Source organism: Rana temporaria, chromosome 4 (genome assembly GCF_905171775.1).
Source record: "Rana temporaria chromosome 4, aRanTem1.1, whole genome shotgun sequence".
NCBI classification, from domain to species: Eukaryota; Metazoa; Chordata; class Amphibia; order Anura; family Ranidae; genus Rana; species Rana temporaria.
Genome location: NC_053492.1, coordinates 124,362,975 through 124,382,993, shown reverse-complemented (window position 1 = coordinate 124,382,993; position 20,019 = coordinate 124,362,975). Strand labels below are relative to the sequence as shown.

General features: G+C 44.7%; 1 protein-coding gene across 3 annotated transcripts in view; it reads left to right on the top strand.

Annotated features, from left to right (window-relative positions):
• PIK3CB (phosphatidylinositol-4,5-bisphosphate 3-kinase catalytic subunit beta) overlaps window positions 1–20,019 on the top strand; it is a 266,552-nt gene that overhangs the window by 140,556 nt on the left and 105,977 nt on the right. For 2 of the 3 annotated variants that reach the window (XM_040349021.1, XM_040349020.1), the window contains 3 exons: window positions 7,373–7,554; window positions 8,243–8,468; window positions 18,558–18,781. In XM_040349021.1, the coding sequence (XP_040204955.1) occupies window positions 7,408–7,554; window positions 8,243–8,468; window positions 18,558–18,781 (597 nt within the window). In that variant the 5' untranslated portion in view covers window positions 7,373–7,407. Of the gene's footprint in view, window positions 1–7,372; window positions 7,555–8,242; window positions 8,469–10,984; window positions 11,505–18,557; window positions 18,782–20,019 lie in introns of those variants that run through there. The other variant, XM_040349022.1, reaches the window with a different exon arrangement.

Here is a 20,019-nt window from a genome sequence, read left to right as displayed (position 1 = left end):
CCGTTGCTCCAGGGGTGGCCGGGGAACTACGGTTCCAGGGCACACATATGACCGGTCTCTATGGCCTTGTCACAGTGTGTCTGGCCGACAGCCATGCCGTTTAGCGGACCTTGGTTCTGTCCAAGATGCCTCCAGCCGGTGGTCGCAGGACGGTTAAGTAGGCCCCTTGCCCTGGCAAGGTGGTATTGCTGGTGCTTCCCTGGGGAGGTCGAATGAGGGTCAGCGCTGCTTTCCGTTCTCCCTTCCTCTCCCTCCTTCCCCATTCTGGGTGGCGGCTGTAAGGGGGGGCCCTCCTGGGGTTGTATCGCTACCGGGGACTGTGTGCTGTGTGGTGCTATGTTTTTTTGCGTTTGGGGAGTTGCTGTATGTGCTGGCCGTGTTTTTTGCTGTGTCACTGTGTTTTTTAAACTGCGTATGGCCGCCATTTTGCCACGGACGCGGTTTACATAGTTTTGCAGCCATTTTCTTGTAGCCCGCATGGTGTTTTTTTTACCTCAGACGGCGGCCATCTTGGAAAAGTCTTGGCCTCTAGTGCCTAAAATAGCACAGCAAAAGCCAGTGAATCGCTTCCTGAGGGACAGCGCAGCGCAGCCAGCACTTCTCAGCGCTTCAGCTCACACTGCAACCGGGTGGGGTAGTGAGTTCCCTGGGGGTCCCCTGCCTTCTGTTTTGCAGCTGGGAGGTGACCGGTGGGTTTTTCTGCCTTTCAGTGCTAGGGAGGCATAGCGGTGGGGCAACATGGAGCCTGAACCAGAAGCTTCTACCCCAGCAATGCCTGAGTTAACCCTTAATGCCCCTGCCGCCTCTGTAGAGGCTATGACCGCAGTCCTTGAGGCGTTTCTTGCCAGGATTGAAGCGACTAGTGGCCAGAAGGGGGGTAAAAAGCGCCCCCTCTCTGAGCCTGCTTCTGGGGATGTCTCTGACACAGAATCAGGCCCTGCTATTGCGTCTGGTTCTGTCATGTCAGATGATGCAGGCTTAACCCACGTGGACAGTGAGGATGACTCTGCTTCAGGGTCAGTGCATGATAAGGAATTTGTTGGAGCTCTTATCTCCTGCGGTACGGAATACTCAAACTTGAGGATTTGGCGGAGGCATCGGATGTGCCCGGTCCCTTTTTGGTTCCGCAAGCCATCCCGCACCGCAAAAGTGTTTCCTTGTGTTCCATATCTGGATAAATTGTTGTACAAGTAATGGGATACGCCGCAGAAAGTTTATGCTGTTCCAAAATACAGGCATACCCCACTTTTAAGTACACAATGGGGTTTGATTACTAAAGCTGGAAAGCGCAAAATCAGGCTCACTTCTGCAAAGAAACCAATGAGCTTCTAACCCCAGCTTGTTCAATTAAGCCTTGTAATAAAACCTGGAAGCTCATTGTTTTCTGTGCAGAAGTGAGCCTGATTTTACACTTTCCAGCTTTAGTAAATAAACCCCATTGTGTACTTAAAAGTGGGGTATGCCTGTAATTTGCGACCCGTTATCCCTTTGAGGAGGACTTTTTAAAAAAAGTGGGTCTCTCCTCCGTCAGTGGACCCTCCCGTGTCCAGATTGAGCAAAGCCACCACGTTGCCTGTGGAAGGGGCTCCCGCCTTTAAGGACCCCGCAGACAGGAGAGTGGAGGCTGTGGCCCTGCTCCATGTTCACCATTGTGGGTTTGGCAGTAAGAGCGGTTTTGGGGTCGCAGACACTTACCGAATGGGCAAAGCTCTTGCTACAGGAGCTGGAGGCGCAGAATGCTTCCGAAACCTGTGTGGACCTGGCTGAACAGTTGGTTCAGGGTCTGAAGTTTGTCTGCGAATCGGCCCTGGATATGCTCCCTTTGCTCTCCAGGGCGGTACTACGTCGCCTTGTGTGGCTGAAGTGTTGGTCTGCATACCAGTCCTCAAAGAAGGCCTTGGTGGATTTACCCTTTAAGGGTGAACGGCTTTTTGGGGCGTCCCTGGATGACATCATAAAGGATGCCACAAGTGGTAAGAGCACACTGCTACCACAGTCTGGTAAGGGCAAGGAGCCTCGCCGTAAGCGAGGGCCCTCCTTTACTACCCCCCATTGTGTTTTTTCGCCCGCCCAGTGCGGCAGGAAAAGGTTTTCATAGTGCTAAGACCCCCGCTGCAGGGCAGAAGCGCACCTGGTACCGCAAGCCTGTGGACAAACCTGCTTCCGCATGAAGGTCTGCCCCCGCCCGTGTCTGGGTTGGGGGGCCGGCTTCGCGGCTCGGTGGAGGTCTCTTCTTTCCGACCGTTGGGTTTGCAAAGTAGTTTCCTCGGGGTACAAGTTTCTCTCTTGTCCGCCAAACAGATTTTTTTTCCTTCCAACCTCCAGCTTCCTCCGGATCGCCGGAAGGATCTGTCTGGGGAGTGATTGTGCCGGATCCCTCGATGGAACGGTTTCAGGGGTTTTACTCCAGTCTGTTTGTAGTTCCCAAGAAGGAAGGGGTCCGTCCAATCCTGCACCTCAAGGCCCTTAATTGTTTTGTCAGAGTGCAAAAATTCAGGATGGAGTCGATTCGCTCGGTAGTGGCAGCGCTCCATCAGGGGGACTTTATGGCGTCCTTGGATATCATGGACGCATACCTGCATGTTCCCATATGCACAAAGCACCAGAGGTTTCTGCGCTTTGAGATCGGGGAGGACCATTTTCAATTTGTGGCCCTCCCGTTTGGCCTGGCCTCTGCACCACAGGTTTTCACCAAGGTGCTCGCCTCGATCCTAGCCCTGCTGAGGCAGCGCGGGATCGCTATCGTAGGATACCTGGATGACCTTCTCGTGAGAGCTTCCTCAAGCTCAGAGTTAGAGGAGGACGTGTCTATCACGTGTCGGACTCTCCGAGTTCGGCTGGCTTCTGAATATGCAGAAGTCAGTGTTGGTCCCGTCTCAGCGACTGGAATACCTGGGGTTAGTCCTGGATTCCGCGGAGGCGAGAGTTTTTCTCCCAACAGAGAAACTTCAGACACTGCAATTTGCGGTGCAGCAGTTGTCGACCCAGAAGTGGTCATCTCTTCGATTCTGCATGAGGGTTCTGGGTCTGATGGTGTCCTCTTTCGAGGCAGTTCCGTATGCCCAATTCCACACCCGGGTGCTACAGAAGGAAATTCTGTCACGTTGGGACAAGCTCCCTTCATCTCTGGATTACCAGATTCAGATGAGTCAACTGGTCAAGTCTTCCCTGGTGTGGTGGCTGACGTCTCCGGTGCTTTGGACCAGGAAGTCGTTTCTGCCATGCCATTGGACAGTGGTCACGACGGATGCCAGCCTCTCCAGTTGGGGGGCGTTTGGGGCACCCAGTCAGCCCAGGGGCGCTGGACTCGAAGTCCCGCCTTCCAATCAATGTACTGGAGCTCCAAGCAATCAAGTTGTGCCTTGCCAGGTGGTCCCTGGAGCTGCAGGACAGACATCAATCATCAGGGAGGCACACGGAGCTCAGCTGCAGCGATGGAGGTCGCGCACATGCTTCGGTGGGCCGAAAGGTCCGTTCCGGCTCTGTCGGCCGTGTACATTCCCGGAGTACAGAATTGACAAGCCGACTACCTAAGTCGCCAAACACTAGTCCAAGGAGAGTGGTCACTCCACCCGGAGGTGTTTCAGTCTGTGCCAAAAGTGGGGCACTCCAGACATGGACCTTCTAGCGTCCCGTCTCAATCGGGAGGTGCCACGGTTCGTGGCCAGGTCGAAGGACCCATGGGCGGACGCGTCGGTGGCACCTTGGGGTCACTATCGCCTAATTTACGCCTTCCCTCCTCCAAAGCTTCTTCCTCGCCTGCTGCGCAGAGTGGAAGCCGAAAGGATTCCAACAATCCTGATCGCCCCAGATTGGCCAGGCCGCTCCTGGTACGCGGACCTGGTGCGTCTGGTGGCAGACGCCCCTTGGTGTCTACCCCTGAGAGAAGATCTTCTGTTGCAGGGTCCGATCTTCCACCCTGCTTTACAGTCACTGGCTTTAACGGCGTGGCTGTTGAGAGCCAGGTACTGAAGGACCGGGGCCTGTCAGGCTCGGTGGTCCCTACCATGCTGCGTGCACGGAAGTCTACTTCACAAAGGATTTACTATTGTACGTGGAAGGCCTACATCTCTGTGTGAAGAGTTGAAATGGCACCCCCGTACATACGTGGTGTCCCGTATTCTGCTGTTCTTACAGCGTGGAGTGGATCAGGCTCTCGCTTTGAGTACGGTTAAGAGTCAGATTTTGGCTCTAGCTGTTTACTTTCAGCGACCCTTGGCAGCGCATTCGTTTGTGCAGGGGGTCCGGCATGTGGCCCCTCCTGTGCATCCTCCACTGCCCCCATGGGACCTGAATTCAGTCCTCTCGGTGCTTCAACAAGCTCCCTTTGAGGACATTCGGAAGATCCCTTTGTTAACTCTGTCACAGAAGGTGGTTTTTCTGGTAGCAATTACCTCGGTTAGACGAGTATCTGAACTGGTGGCCTTGTCCTGCAAGGCTCCCTACTTGGTCATCCATGAGGATAAGGTGGTGCTGCGGCCGCAGCCATCTTTTCTTCCAAAGGTCGTTTCGGCTTTTCACATTAATGAGGACATTGTGTTACCATCCTTGTGTCCTCGGCCAAAAACCCGAAGGAGGCCACTTTACATTCCCTGGATGTGGTTCGGGCCCTACGTGGGTACTTATCTGCTACGGCTCCGTTCTGGAAGTCGGACTTACTGTTAGTGTCGGTGAATGGTCCTAAAAAAGGTCTGGCGGTCTTGTCGGCCACCATTTCTAGGTGGATCAGACAGGTTGTGCTTCAGGCCTATGCCCTGAAGGGGCGGGCGCCTCCCTTTCAAGTTACGACGCATTCGACCAGGGTGATCAGTGCCTCTTGGGCTTTCCGTCATCAAGCCTCTGTTACAGGTGTGGAAGGCAGCGACCTGGTCGTCAATCCACACCACCTCAAAATTTTACAAGGTGGATGTGAGTGCATCTTCGGATGCCTCCTTCGGCCGCAAGGTGTTACAGGCGGCAGTTTAAGGTTGGAGTTTCTCCGTTGAGAAACTCCGGTTTTTGTTTGGGGTGTAGCTTGGTTTGCTGTGTTTTTCCCACCTCTCAAATTTTTTTGACACTGCTTGGGGACGTCCCTAAGGTCAAAGGCTGCTGTGTCCGTCTATGAACGGAAGAGAAAATAGGATTTTTGTACTCACCGTAAAATCCTTTTCTCTGCGTTCATGGACGGACACAGCACCCACCCCTCCTTTTGTTTGTACTGCTTGTTACGAACTGGAGCTGCTGAGGCAGAGTGTGGGTTATACCCAGGGGACCACGCCCCCTGGGAGGAGCTGTACTGAGGAAAGTGTTTTAACACTTAATGTGCTGTTTTCTGCCTAATCTCTCCTGGAAGGAAGGATATCATACCCTAAGGTCAAAGGCTGCTGTGTCCGTCCATGAACGGAAGAGAAATAAGTTGTTTTCCAAACTTTTTACAAATAAATATGTGAAAAGTGTGGCATTCATGTGCATGAAATCAAAGAAATGGATTTTACGGTGAGTACAAAAATCCTATTTTTCCTACCACTTCCTAATTATGTGCCACTTTGCGTTGGTCTATCACATAAAATCCCAATTAAATAATTTACGGTTTTGGTTGTAACATGACAAAATGTGGAACATTTCAAGGGGTTTGAATACTTTTTCAAGGCAGTGTATATAATATTTATATTAAAACTGTTTTATTTTTTTAGTTTCTTGATGAATGTAATCAATAAACATCTACAGTACAGGCATACCCCGCTTTAAGTACACTCACTTTACATACACTCGCGAGTAAGGACATACCCGCGAGTGTATGTAAAGTTCCTTACAAGTACTGTACAGACATTTTGCAACCGCAGTAGAAGGAGCTGAAGCTCCGAGAGCATAGCCTGCCCTGTTCCAGTGTGCCCCTGACACCCCCACTACAGCCCCTGAGACCTCAACTACAGCTCTTGACAACCCCACTACAGCCCCTGACCCACCACTACACTCTAGACGTGAAAAAAGGTATTGTTTCGCTTTAAGTACATTTTCATATTACATACATGCTCTGGTCCCATTGTGTACTTAAAAGTGAGGTATGCCTGTATATCTCACCCCTGTAATGTTTATCAATAGGAGAACATGGAGGAGGGAGGGGAGTATAATTTACCACTGTGTATATGCCCACATGTGTGACTATACTCATGTGGGCTGCACAGATGAGAAGGAGGACATTAGGAGCTTAGAAGGGAAATGGAATATGAGCACGCTCAGTACAGGACACAGCTGGTACACACAATCTCAGCTTGCAGTGGGGACACAGAAGGTGGGAGGGACAGATGAAGGCAGGATCAAGCAGGTATATTTTAATAACACCAAATTAATGCTTTAGTGGCTTTGTGAGCGAACACTGGTATATTTCATGTAAGTTTTCATAGTCTGGGTTTATTAACACTTAAACTTTAATGCTTGTTGACCTTGTGAGTATTTTAGGATTGGTATATAGTTCTATGAAATGGGGAAGAGTTGTGCCATCTCCGTAAAAACCCTTCTCAGAGTTGCAGAGATTCTTGGCCCAGTCTAGATTCTTCTAGTAGGTTCTGTAAAAAGCTTATTTGTCTGTTTCCAATTTTCTGCAAGCCGATTTTGCTATAATGCATATATATGTACAACTGTGCTTTTTCATGTATTTTTACAATTGGCACAACGCAATATTTTGTACAAGCCTACATTATGGACCTAGTGATAGTGCTGATGATAAACTTTTTCAAATTTAAAACAGATTGTTTTAGTAATTTAGTTGCAGAATTTGTAACGCACAAGGTTTCTTAACATTCCCTGTGATTTTAGTTACCATGGATATGTGCGTAATTCATAAGAATAGGATGGCACCACACAGTACATATCTAATAAGAGCGAATGCTGTTGTCTGTTGGTACTTAGAGAGGCACTGCAGTCACATAATTTGTAATAACAAAATCTTTGCCATTCTGAAGCTTCCCTTCTACTTTGCATATTTTATATATACCATGATTCCGTTCTTTCCAAATATGCTGCAGAAATCTCCCTTCACCAAGTATGGCTGCAACCATTTTAACAGCTGGAGCTGCTGTGACAGTCTTGCAGCGTTGATTGGCCCTCTTATGACTCGCCCCCCCCCTCCCTTCCTGGAAAACTCTTACCAGAGATAGCTGTGCATAAAGTTATAAGCTTAGACTTTTTACCAGACAAACGGGAAGTGGGCTGTATAAGGTATTTACTGGCAGAGAAAAAAATGTTTTACTATCCAAAGTTAAAACAACCATTACGGAAGGTATAACAGATGCAAAGTTGAAAAATGACTAAAGGTCCACTTTAATCTCAATTAGAATAACTTTTTGATGTTGTGCTCCACATTATGACCTGATCATGTCTTCTGTTCCTCTAGGACCATGTTTCACAGGTAGTACTACCACCTGCAAGATGCCTCCCGCTGTGTTGGATCCCATGGACATCTGGGCCGCCGATACACAGCTCCCTCCAGATGTCAATGTGGACATTCTACTCCCCACTGGAATCTATGTGCAGATGATGGTACCTCGGGATGCATCCATATCGCAGATTAAACAGGTGAGGTACTAGAAATTATCCCATTTAGAACAAACCTACAGTTCTTTTTCAGTGACCACTTCTTTGAAGATGTTGGAAGTATTGCCTGAAGGTAACTGTAAGATCTTCTTTTTTTTTTTTTTACACATTTGTACTTGTGCAATATTTTCATGATCAACATTTTCTGTACAAAGTAATAGAATCTGCCTGTAACGGCTAACCAGACAATACTGTAAATTGCTTTCACTGAAAATGTGCTTACAACGCTTTTCACTGTCTTGTGCTGAGATAGAGGAGCAGAAACTGGAAAGCACAGTCACTGTATTATGCTATAAAACAAAGTACAGCATAAATATGTAGGAAGATAATATGTCCATTTGTGCAAATCCTTTTACATGGCCAGTTTTTCTAAACCTATACAAATGTAGAATGCTTCTCTGGCCACCATTTTCATAGCCCAATTTCAAAGGGTCAGGAGGTGCTTTCTGAGCCCTTGAACATATGAATTGGAAGTATGAGGCTACCAGATACACATCACATTTTGTGAAATTATCCAGCTATACTAATTACAGTGATCAATGTATATCTATCGAGTGTCCAGCTGTACCCTAGTCCAGTAACAGACAATGGGCAGCCTATACAGCAAATACGGGGTTCTTTGGTGGTTCAGCAGACCTATTTTTAGTAATACCTTTTTGTATGTTTGCAGCTTGCATGGAAACGTGCACAACGTTACCCCCTTTTCCACTTGCTCGTGGAGATTGACTCCTACATGTTCCACTGTGTCAATCAGACGGCTGTTCATGAAGAACTGGAGGATGAGACCCGACGACTCTGTGATGTTCGACCTTTTCTGCCTGTCCTGAAATTGGTGTCCAAAAGCTGTAACCCTGTAGAGAAACTTGATTCCAAAATAGGGGTCTTGATAGGAAAAGGTAATGTGCCGTTGGCAGGACGCTATTATGTATCTCGCTTTATTTTATGTGAGAGTCTATTGTAAGGGGCCTGCTTAAAGCTTACATGTGGCTAATGACTCTTTCTCTATCGCCATATGACTTTGATCTTGTGACTTGGTTGACCAGTAACCGATTGCTGCATCATGGTAGATGGGGAGATCATTGCATGCTTTTTCAGAATTTGAAGCACCAGGTTCTGCATCTGGTTTCAGCTGACAGCCTGTGTTAGGGGGGATTTTGGGATGGTATATATCAGTGGTTCTCAACCTTCTAGTGCCGTGACCCCTTGATAAAATTTCCAAAGTTGTGGGGACCCCTAACAGTAAAAAAAAATTCTCAGCGTGGGTATTATTTTCGCAGGCAAGACAAGTAATCCTAACCCACCGACATTTAGCGCTTCTTGAGTCCCTTCCACATATACAGTATTAAAACCCCTATGGTACATTTTATGAGTTTCAGTGCTGGTGGAGAGTTGGGATGAATGGCAGTGCTGGTGGGGGGTGGGATCAGTGGCAGTGCTGGGGGGAGCAACTTGGGTGCTCTTGATCAAAGTCATCTGCTGATCTTAGAACTGTAGTGGGGACTCCTAATGGCCACTATAGTCACAAGTGGTGTTACTCACTGTGTCTCTGGCTTCACGGTGTCTCTGACTTTGTGGTGTGTCGCAGCAGTGACACCTATGTCGAAAACAGGAGATATGGTCTCCTCCAGCCCCTCACACTTCACTTTCCTCACCAGTCAGCTGACCTCTAGTCTCTGCCCCCCAGCCATGTCGTGAACTAAATGGGCAGCTGCGAAAAAGCTGATTGGCTCCAGGGACAGCCCTGCTGAGTGGCCGTTAAAAGGCTGGAAGAGCAGTGTGGGCTTCAGGAACAGCCCAGGATTCAGTGACCCCTGGCAAATCGTCATTCGACCCCCCAGGTTGAGAACCACTGGTATATATGAACAGTTGAGGGAGCAGATTAATAAAGGAACTTTTTATTTTCCTCTGAGTGGATAAATACAGATTCACTTAAATCGGCCATGTCAGAAATATCTTAAAAACGTAAGCTAATTTTCTGAGGCACACATGAGGGAGAAGTCGTGTTCAGCAATAAGGCTCAGAGGTCCATTATTCCATGTTTGTGCACATTCCACACATTTATCTAGGATTGGGCAGGATCTTGTTACATTATTACTGACTATTTTTAGATCTAGTCTATATATACATGAGTAAAGTTAAATTTTAAACATTAACCTCTTGGCTTTTTTGGATATAGCTGTTTGATGTCACCTTGTGTATGAAACCGCACTTTGTGGAACTCTCTTGAATCAGCGTTCACTTGCTCAATAGCTAAAATGAATGGTGAACATTGACTATAGATAAATGTGCTGTAAGGTTAAAATTTTTATGTAACGCTGTTTTTTTCTCCCTAATTCCCTGGATCTTAGGGCTCCATATGCAAGGACTGACAAAAAAAGTTCAATAAATGCACTTCGCATGCTCATATGAATTGGTGAATGTTAACACAGGAGGCTTGGGTTCATCTGAATTGCTTGAAGAGAGTCGGGGTGGGAATTTTGAATATGTCTCTTTTTGCCCTAGAAAAACTAATGCAAGTTAATGGCTATTTTCAGAACATCAGTTTACTGTACTTTTTTTTTTCTTGTGTATCCCTTTTTGCTAAGTGCTATCATTCTTCTGAACAAAAGCCACACCTATCCCTTCTCTGCCTAGTTATTTCATTTAGAAGGCATAGAGGGGCAGCGTAGTATATACAGAAGGTATCATACTTGTAACGGACAGGGGTTAACGCCGTTTACGATATTCCATTCCAAACCCAAGACCGCTATTGACACTCCACAATCCGGAAGACGAACATGGCCCATACAGATTCCCCAGAAACGAGACACACGGCTCTGTTCTCTGGTTCAACAGGAATAGACATTTTAAGGGTTAACTCAGGCTCTTATACAGTTAGAAACCCCAAGGAACAATGGCTTAACTCCACCCACAACATGACACAAAACCCAATACACATCTTTTTAGGAGACAGACATTCTGACTCTGAGATAATCTACATGAGCTAATTACTAATCATTTACCCAGACAAAGGTGACTCAGAGATAAGCTCTTCTCACCTGCTATACAATACACATTTATCATCAATAGAAATTCACACAATACAGTGTCAATTGGCATCACACAATGAAAGGTTCTTGAGAGCCAGACTAAGGTTCATTTACATGACAGTAGCAGACAAACATTAAACACTGTAACAGTCTGTGTTCCCACATTGAATGAATCACTCTTTCTATTGACCGGTTGGGTTTAGAATCAACAACCTGTAATATTTCAAGATATCCTGGAATACATTGTGAATTATCATTACTGTCCCATCTCCTGTAATCCAAGATATAATTTCTCAGTCAACCTATGCCCCTAGTGGACATAAGATGACTTTAGACACAAGAGTCATCAGTGAAGCTGAAACAGGAGTACCCCACACCCTGCAAGAGCCTCTGGGTCCCATGGGCCCTCCCGTTACAATACTTTTGGTGTATTCCTGTAGCTGCACATTCTCATAATCCAACACTACCTCAAGCCTCCCAACCTTGCTATGGTACACCCACAAGCACATTACCCACATAACAATGCCTGTTCCTACAAAAAAGTCAATCTAGCACTGTGTTGGGGAATGGAAATTGGGGGGTGGCTGGTGTAAATAATACACAATTATGCAATCTTCTAGCTGTTGCTGATGTTAAATTGGTAGTTTTCACCTGTCCACAGGGCTTGCCAGAGAAGAGGTGGCTTTGCTAGAAGATATGAGGAGGGTCAGAATGTTTGAAGTGGAAAAATGTCTTCAATCTAAGCCTGTGTTTGACTTTCAGCAAGCTTTCACAAAGTAGCTGAAGAAAAGAATGTTTAATGGATTAATTGAACAAAATGAATTGACAGATTCCTCTGCCCTGCATTTCCAGTAAAGTATTGCAATGGCACATTGTCAAAAGTATTTACAAACCCTGATAAAGGTAAAAGCCAATTAGGAAATACATAAGTCAGTTTGTTGCATAGTATAAATCCCTTGATGCAGTCTTTTGAAGGGTTAAAACGATTTACAATTATTATAGGCAATCGCCTTTAAACATTTGGTCCCACATATTTTCTTTTAGATATGATACCAAATAATTTTGGGATGTGAAGTGGTTGTGCGGTTTTAAAACACATTATGCATTTGATGTTGCATATAGCATTCGGTTCTCCATGATCAACTTCCTCAATCTTTAGGATAGGACCTTTTTAAAAAAAATTGCTGTGTTGCATAGTTTCCCCAATAACTGACAGAATGATTTTGTCTAGATAACACCAGTTCTATGAATGTACAGTTGTGTAATATGTAAGCATTCTAGCTCCAGCAAGTCCTTGGGTTAGTGGAATAGAATGAGAAAACATTGGCTCTTTTCCCAACAACTCCCTGATATGTGCAGGCCCTGCCTTGAATGACAGGCTTTGACTTGACTTTGGCAGAGGAATTGAGAACCGAACATTTGACTTCCAAGCCTCAGCATGATCCTCTCCCAAACCTCCTGTCCCTGCAGATTGCCTCCCTTTTCATATTGACTCAGATCCTGCTCTCTTCCACAGCCCGCTGTGGAACCTGGCTCTGGCTCTCACACCAAGCTTCATGTAGTCTTTATATCAATCAAAACAAGGAAGGTCTAATAAAAAGTGCAAACCTTGTCCTTATGAGACCGCTTATGGCTTTCATTTTTTCAAAACTAAAAAAGAAATGTATTTGCTGCAGTTTTAGATTATATTGTATATTTGTTTTTGAATTTGAACCAAGTAGTTTAACACTTTGAAGCATTTCAGTAAGGCAACATGGAACATGTGGTAACCTGTAGCAACAAATAAGAAAAAAATAAATCTAAGGGTGCAGTGCTGGCAGACATGTATGATATTTAATAAAAACAAAAACATTATTGTATATAAAAAAAGAGAGATTACTATTGTATATAAAGTAAATACATTTCAGTGTGAAGCAGCATTTGGCTATAGGACACATCAAAATGCATATATATTCTTCAGGATTTATATAGCGCCAACAGTTTGCGCAGCAGTTACAACATGAGAGCAGACAGGACAGTACAGTACAGAGGGCATTGCTTAGTAGAGATGTATATTTAGTGCAGCAATCCCACTTGTCCGTTTTTTAGATGTATATCTATATCTATTTTAATATTCTATGTCTATAGAGAGCTCCAGTTTATTTTTATTTTTTAGTTGTAATTCTACTAAACTATATCTTAACATGGAAGTAATCCCTCCTACTTTTTCAGCCAAGGAGGCTGACATCTTGGCCTCTGTTTTGATCTTCAACTGCCATAGGGCTGCACTTTAAGGATGAGCTTTGGCGTGTTCGAATAGAACACGTGCAGAGCCGCCATGAGGTGTGCAGGGCGCTGTGCTAATCGCAGCCAGGGAGACATTGTCCCGATGCTCGGCTGCAGGGATCGTGAAATGTCTCCGTGGATCTGTGTGTGTAAACACACAGATCCACGTCCTGTCAGGGAGAGAGGAGACCGATCTGTGTCCCTTGTACATAGGGACACAGATCGGTCACCTCCCCCAGTCACCCCCCTTCCCCCACAGTTAGTAACACTCACTAAGGTACACATTTAACCCCTCCCTCACCCCTAGTGTTAACCCCTTCAATGCCAGTCACATTTATACAGTAATTAGTGCATATTTATAGCACTGATCGCAGTATAAATGTGAATGGTGCCAAAAATGTGTCAAAAGTGTCCGATGTGTCTGCCATAATGTCGCAGTACCGATAAAAATCGCAGATCGCCGCCATTACTAGTAAAAAAAAAAAATATTCTGTCCCCTATTTTGTAGGCGCTAAAACTTTTGCGCAAACCAGTCGCTTATTGCGATTTTTTTTTCTTTTTTTTTTTTTACCAAAAATATGTAGAATACGTATCAGCCTAGACTGAGAAAAAACAAAAATTTAGCTATTTATTACAACACCTAGTAAAAAATATTTTTTTTTTCAAAATTGACGCTCTATTTTTGTTTATAGCGCAAAAAATAAAAACCGCAGAGGTGATCAAATACCACCAAAAGAAAGCTCTATTTGTGGGGAAAAAAGGACGCCAATTTTGTTTGGAAGCCACGTCGCATGACCGCGCAATTGTCCGTTAAATCGACGCAGTGCCGAATCGCAAAAAGTCCTCTGGTCAGGAAGGGGGTATATGTGCCCAGTAAGCAAGTGGTTAAAGATTATATATGCTGTATGGACCAGTATATAAAACCCAAAACTAAGCCTCTAAATACCCTTTTCAGAGATCCTCAGGCCAGTCACGAGACTCCCTGCTCTCCTACTCCGATCTAGGGCTGCACCCAAGGGGCTGAGTGTCCAGCACAGTAGTCACGTTGCCTCCCTGGCTGATGTCTGGCCCCTCCCGCTCTATCCTTGGATCGGAGTAGGAGAGCGGCCAGGAGTCACGTGATCGGCCTGAAGATCTCTGGGAAAAGTATTTGGAGGCTTTGTTTTAGGAACACTTATACAGTGTGGTATGCCTGGCTACAAGAGGGGCTGACAGTGACATTATTTTTAAGGTTACAAAAAATGTAATTATGCCTTTAATAAGAAGAAATGTAAATCAGCCACTAGAGGGAGCCATGTAAATGCAATCTTTTAGCCTTTCTGTGTAGACTTGCAAAGTGAGAAGGAACAGTAAGGCCTCATGCACATGGGCACAATGCCTTACAATGTAAACTTCAGTTGGATGTTCACATCTGGGAGACACAGCTAGCGTATAGCCATTCATTACTATGGGTGTCTGTAGGCTGCAGCTGTGTCTCTAGGCATGAACGTACGCCTGCAACTTAAGTTGTGTGGCCGTGTGCATGGGATCCTAAGCACAATCACTATGTAGCACTGCAAAAGGAGTAGGAGTTTGTAAAGTGTGCCTAATGTACATATCATGAACTATACATAAAAATAAGGTTGTCTAAATCCATTAGCACACAGTGATAAGATTATGTAAGTCAAGCCAATTTACATGCATACCTAAAAAGACTCTGACAATATTGTATATGCCCAGTAGGCTATACATAAATCAGCCACAGGGAGGACTTGGATTCATAACTTTTTTTTGGACTATTGGTTAATCCCAAAAAATTTGGAGGGAAGTACGTATCGTGCAAAGAATTAAAAAATCTATTTCATATGCAGCGCTCATGAGAAAGATTTGTTGTACATTTATTAGCAGAAACCTAGAGACAAGTCTGCAGATCAAGAACAGCTCAGACTCCCTATGCGCAACAAACTCATTTGTTTTTAATGAATGCCTGGTCCCTCCATCTAGCCCCCCCACCCCATTTCTACCTTCAGGGTGCTGTCAAATGTTTGAAATCACTTAAAACAAGTTTCATGGAAATGAGTTTGTGATTGCTCTGTTGGCCTGCAAGAGATATGGTGTTGGTTATCTACAGCTCTGGGTTTGGTTTATTCCATAACTATGCCACAGAGCTATCAAGACTCTGGGAAAGAGGTATCACATGTAGGAATGCATGGATCAGGTCCCAGATGTGCAGTTCATGGATGGAGGCAGCTGTCTGGATCTAGGAACCTGCAATGCTTTACCTGTGTGTCCGTTATATTAACCCCCAAATGCCTTATTCCAAACCCTACACTTCTATGCAAATAAGAGGTATGCAAATGGTTGAAATGGGGACTAGAGCTTAAAACCCAACACCAGGAAAATGAAGAAATCCACTCTTGCATTGGACTCACCACATTGCGTAGGTTAAATGTTTGCTGTTTGTTGGGTGTATTGTACAGGCTGTGGTTACTAGTGTTACTTATGCCACTCCAACAATCTCCAATCACCACAAATCTCCAGTCTGTGGGAAGAGCCTTTGTCATCACATACAATACAGGGACATTTAACCCATATTGAATGTGGAAAGAGTTAGAGGCGGCTGGGGTGCACTGATCGCAGCACTGGAGGGACTCTGTTGGAGCACAAAATAAGGTGTTTTCCTTAGACTGACTGAGCATTTAATTCTTAAAGTGCGGATTGAAAGGGTGCACTTTTTATTTTATAACCTCAGCATTTTTAAGGCAATACAAACAATTTTTTGACAATCCAATATAAGCTTACTTGAAAAATGTTCTTTTCTATTGTGATTGCTGCCTGTCTGCTGGCATCTCTTTCCCACAACTTCTTGAAAACTGCATATAATGACAACTTGCAGCCTGAAAGCAGTGCATTCTGATAGAGCATGACTATGTGTCACAGGATTCAAGTAAATGTGTGGGTATCTTCAAAAGTAAGTTTATACATTTCAAGGTCTTTCAGGGTAGGCTTCATGAACAAATTAACTTGACAGCTAGAAACCGGCGTCTAAAAATGGCCGTTTAGCCACCTTTAAATGCCGCATTTGCATTTTGATTAAAATGAAAAACTTCTAAATGAAATGCTGCTAAATGCATGTTAAATGCGGCATTTAGCCGAGTTTGGTGCTTGAAATGCCTCTAAACTCAGCTTCTGAATGCATTTTTTGGGGTTCCAGAAAAAGCCTCTAAACTCAACTGCCTAGAAACGACTATAAATGACCCTCTGGCGAGAATATCAAACCTTTATATTCTGCTGAGAATGTGGTGGTGTGTGTTTGTGTGTTTTTTTTTTTTTTTGTGTGCTGCCTTCGCAGCAACTATATCAGTTGGAACTAGATTTTAGTAGGCTTTTCACATTGCTTCTGGAGTGCAGCCTCCTTGCACAAGATTGTCTAGGCAATCTCTCCTAAGAATTACACAGCTAAATGATAGAGCTAGACCCACTCTTGGGGAGCCTATAGATGATTGATTCCTATTTCTATAACCAGTGCTTTGAACAAAAAAGACTCACTTTCCACCATCCAGACATTTGGGTGGATGGGGAAATCCTCTTTGCTGAGCCTTTTGTACTCTGACAGGAGGGAGACATCCCCATTGTCAGAATACAATAATCAGCATCGCAGGCTATAGCTGTTGGTGCTTTCCAACAAGGCAGTTGGTTGACTTCTGTACAACCACCCTGCCCCCTTTGCACAGGCCTAATTTCAATCCATGTATGGCTGGCTTTAGATTCAAGAAAGCAGAATACAGGTAACCTCAGATATTTAGTAAGCAGGTCTATCAACTGCACAAAATCGGTATTGTATAGTGTGGCCACTAGGTGAGTTTTAATTGGGACAATTTCATGTTTGAGTGGAGTTTAACCTTAAATGAGTTGATGGCTTGGATACGTTTTTAAAATCTGAATTAACGCAACTTCAACCTATTATTTATTACAGGTACTTGAATAGCTCTGTCAATTTATGCAGCTCTTCAGATATATTGAACATTCACATCATTCCCAGCCTTCAAGGCATTTGCATACATGCATATACTAAGGTCAATTTAGAGAGTCGACAATTGCTCTAGCAACATGTCTTTGGCATGTGGAAGGAAACCCATGCAAGCACAGGGAGAACATGCAGACTCCAGGCAGGTAGTGCCGTAGTTGGGATTCAAACAGACTACCCTAGTGCTAACCACTTTGCTGCCCCATTTAAAGCTGAGGTTTAATTTGCCTTCCATGCTCCCCCCCCCCCCCCATCCCCAGTCAACATGCAAAGGAAATGTTGCACACAAACCTTTTCATTTCTGTTTTCATTACATAACTTATTTAACCACTTGCTTACTGGGCACATAAACCCCCTTCGTTCCCAGGCGAAATTTCAGCTTACGGCACTGCGTGGCTTTAACTGACATTTGCGCGGTCGTGCGACGTGGCTTCTAAACAAAATTGACGTCCTTTTTTCCCCACAAATAGAGCTTTATTTTGGTGGTATTTGATCACCTCTGCGGTTTTTATTTTTTGCGCTATAAACAAAAAAAGAGCGACAATTTAAAAAAATATATATATTTTTTACTTGTTGCTATAATAAATATCCCAATTAAAAAAAAAAAAAAAACTATTTTTTTTCTCAGTTAAGGCCCGATACGTATTTTTCGACGTATTTTTGTAAAAAAAAAAAAATCGCAATAAGCGACTGGTTTGCGCAAAAGTTATAGCGCCTACAAAATAGGGGACAGAATTATGTTTTTTTTTTATTTTATTTTTTTTACTAGTAATGGCGGCGATCTGCGATTTTTATTGGGACTGCAATGTTATGGCGGGCACATCGGACACAAATTTGGCGCCATTCACATTTATACAGCCATCAGTGCTATAAAAATGCACTAATTACTGTATAAATGTGACTGGCAGTGAAGGGGTTAACACTAGGGGGTGAGGAAGGGGTTAAATGTGTAGCCTGGGTGTGTTCTAACTGTGTGGGGGGAGGGGGGTGACCAATGCTGTGTCTCTATGTACAAGACACAGATCGGTCTCCTCTCCTCTGACAGCACGTGGAGCTCTGTGTTTACACACAGAGCTCCACGTCCCTGCTGTCTTACCGACGATCGCGTGTACCCGGCGGACATCGCGGCCGCCAGGTACACGCATCGGCTCCCGAACGATGCGCCGGGACAGTGTTTACCCGCTGCGCGCCCCCCAGTGGCGCGCGCGGGTAATGCTTTTAAATGACGTGCAAAGACGTCCAGTTGGCACTTGAGAGCCGCGCTGTTGACGTCTTTTGTCAATAGCGCGGGTCTCAAGTGGTTAAGGTTTAGTGGCATAATTTGGTCTTTGTTTCCCTGTGTAATGTAGGCAGATCTTGTCTGGTGGGAGGGGCTGGCAAGGTACATAGCTTGCTGAAAATATCACGGCATGCTGCCTGTTCTCTTCCTATAAGCCTTTGACCCTGACCCAAGCAGTAGGCTAGTACTTGGGACAAATTATGCAAAAATATAAATGCTTTGATGAACAGATTCAATTCTGAAGGAGGAGTTTTGTATGCACATTTACTCTAGGTAGCACCTACATGTGATGCTGAGCCTCCATGATCGAAATAACTGAAAACCATTGCATGAAAGGGGTGGGCCAGGGACAAAAAGGCTGCAGTGGGTCTCCAGCGCCATAATGGTATGGTTCAATGTTTTTCAGGTCTCCAAGAATTTGATGCTCTTCAAGATAATGAGGTTAGAGATTTCCGTAGTAAGATGAGGAAGATAAGCGAGGAAAAGATGCAGTCCGTGCTTAATCTTAGCTGGCTGGAATGGCTTAAATGCACCTTCCCTCCCGAACTGGAGCCATCCATCCAGGACAATATTCAGGACCGACTGTATGGGGGAAACCTTGTGGTGGCTATCCACTTTGAAAAGTGCCAGGTACAGTAAGGTCTCTCAACCTACCAACCAGCCTTCTAGACGTACTTTTTTGGCTAGAGTTACCATTTGCACTCAATTGACAAACAGGAGGAGTGGTTGGGTACACCTCTGATGATGATTTTTATAGGCTTCAGTGAGGCTAGAAGGACAAAGTATGCTTGGGCACTGTCATGGGTGCAGATAATGCTCTGCTCCTAGCTAAAAATAATCTGGATGTATTTATTTATTTTTGTTCTACTGATTTACCTAATTAAATTGATGCCTAACCGCACATTTTTTACTTCTTTTTTTTTTTTTGGAAAGCGCAGGGAAGGTTTTTATTTTAGCGTCTTTGTGAGCCAGTTAGGGAGATCTCCCCTTGTTTCCTGTAACAATCAAAATGCTAGGAAATCTCTCTAATGGTGCTTCAGACAAAAACACATTTCAGTAGCCTAAAGGGTTTAAACTTTGCCAATGCTTTTATTGGCTTCTTTGCACCCCCCCCCCCCATCCCATTGTGATGACAACCGCCCTCCAATTTCCTATACGGGCATTATAGGAACAGGAAGTGAGGAAAGCTATGCCTTCAATTGAGTCACAGATGGAAATAAAAATCTGACACTGTTTACTTTTTTCACCTATCCAAAACAGGAAAACATGGTTGGGTTAAAGTGATTTGTAAAGTTTGTTTTTTGTTTTATAACAAACATGTCATACTTTTGTGCAATAGTTTTGCACAGAGCAGCCCCAATCATCCTCTTCTGGTGTCCCCCACCAGCTGTGTTAACTGCCCCTTTTCTTTGTGTGCCACCATAGGAAGCCACTTTCTATGGTGGCACATGTTGCAGCTCAATCCTGAACCGGGCTACATGCATCTGACAGTGTGGCTCGGCCTTTCCCCCCTGCTCACTCAACACTGGATTTGATTTACAGCAGCAGAAGCCAATGGCTCCCACTGCTGTCACCAAGTCCAATGAGGAGAGAGAAAAAGCAGTGTGGCTGCTCTCAGGCACAGCGCTGAATCGAGATCGGGCACAGAAAAGTGTTTGGAGCTGACAATAGAAGGCTTTTTTTTACCTTTTAATGCAGAGAATACATTTAAGTAAAAAAACCTTCAGGCTTTACAACCACTTTAAGACTTTGAAGTGTTTGTAAAGACAAGACATTTACCTAATGCATTCCCTGCATTAGAGTAAAAAAAAATTCCAAGTACTTATATCTCGCCTCCCTATACACTTACCTGATTTCTGTCTCGATCC